This window comes from Colobus angolensis, unplaced genomic scaffold (genome assembly GCF_000951035.1).
Source record: "Colobus angolensis palliatus isolate OR3802 unplaced genomic scaffold, Cang.pa_1.0 Scaffold1, whole genome shotgun sequence".
NCBI classification, from domain to species: Eukaryota; Metazoa; Chordata; class Mammalia; order Primates; family Cercopithecidae; genus Colobus; species Colobus angolensis.
Genome location: NW_012110918.1, coordinates 18673298 through 18673805, shown reverse-complemented (window position 1 = coordinate 18673805; position 508 = coordinate 18673298). Strand labels below are relative to the sequence as shown.

The 508-nt window shown below is 74.8% G+C and overlaps 1 protein-coding gene across 3 annotated transcripts in view; it reads left to right on the top strand.

Annotated features, from left to right (window-relative positions):
• CSNK1D (casein kinase 1, delta) overlaps nt 1–508 on the top strand; it is a 32641-nt gene continuing 32133 nt past the window's right edge. For all 3 annotated transcript variants that reach the window (XM_011926701.1, XM_011926779.1, XM_011926867.1), the window contains exon 1: nt 1–170. In XM_011926701.1, the coding sequence (XP_011782091.1) occupies nt 95–170 (76 nt within the window). In that variant the 5' untranslated portion in view covers nt 1–94. The remainder of the gene's footprint in view (nt 171–508) is intronic.

The window sequence follows — 508 nt, the reverse complement described above, 5'->3', positions numbered from 1 at the left end:
AGTAGCGGCAGCAGCGGCGCCGCCTCCCGGAGTTCAGACCCAGGAAGCGGCCGGGAGGGCAGGAGCGAATCGGGCCGCCGCCGCCGCCGCCGCCATGGAGCTGAGAGTCGGGAACAGGTACCGGCTGGGCCGGAAGATCGGCAGCGGCTCCTTCGGAGACATCTATCTCGGTGAGGCCCCGCCGCCGCTGCCCGCCCGCCCGCCGTTCGAGGACCCGGGCCCTGGGGCTGCCAAGACCAATCGCGACCGCGGAAGGAAGTGGCGGCCCCCGCGGGGTCTGCGTGCAAGTCTGGGCGCCGCCGGGTCGTGGCCAGAACCCAACGGCCACTAGGCGAGCGCGGCCAGGGGTGGGGAGGGCAGTGGGGAGCGGACGTGGGGGAGGGGTAGGGCCTGGTCGGGGGAGCAGGGTCTGGAGGGAGGAGGGGACAGGCGAGCTGACCCGGGGTGGGGCATGGTCTCGGGGGCGCTGACCCGGGTAGGGGCAGGGTCGTGCGGAGCGGACCCGGGA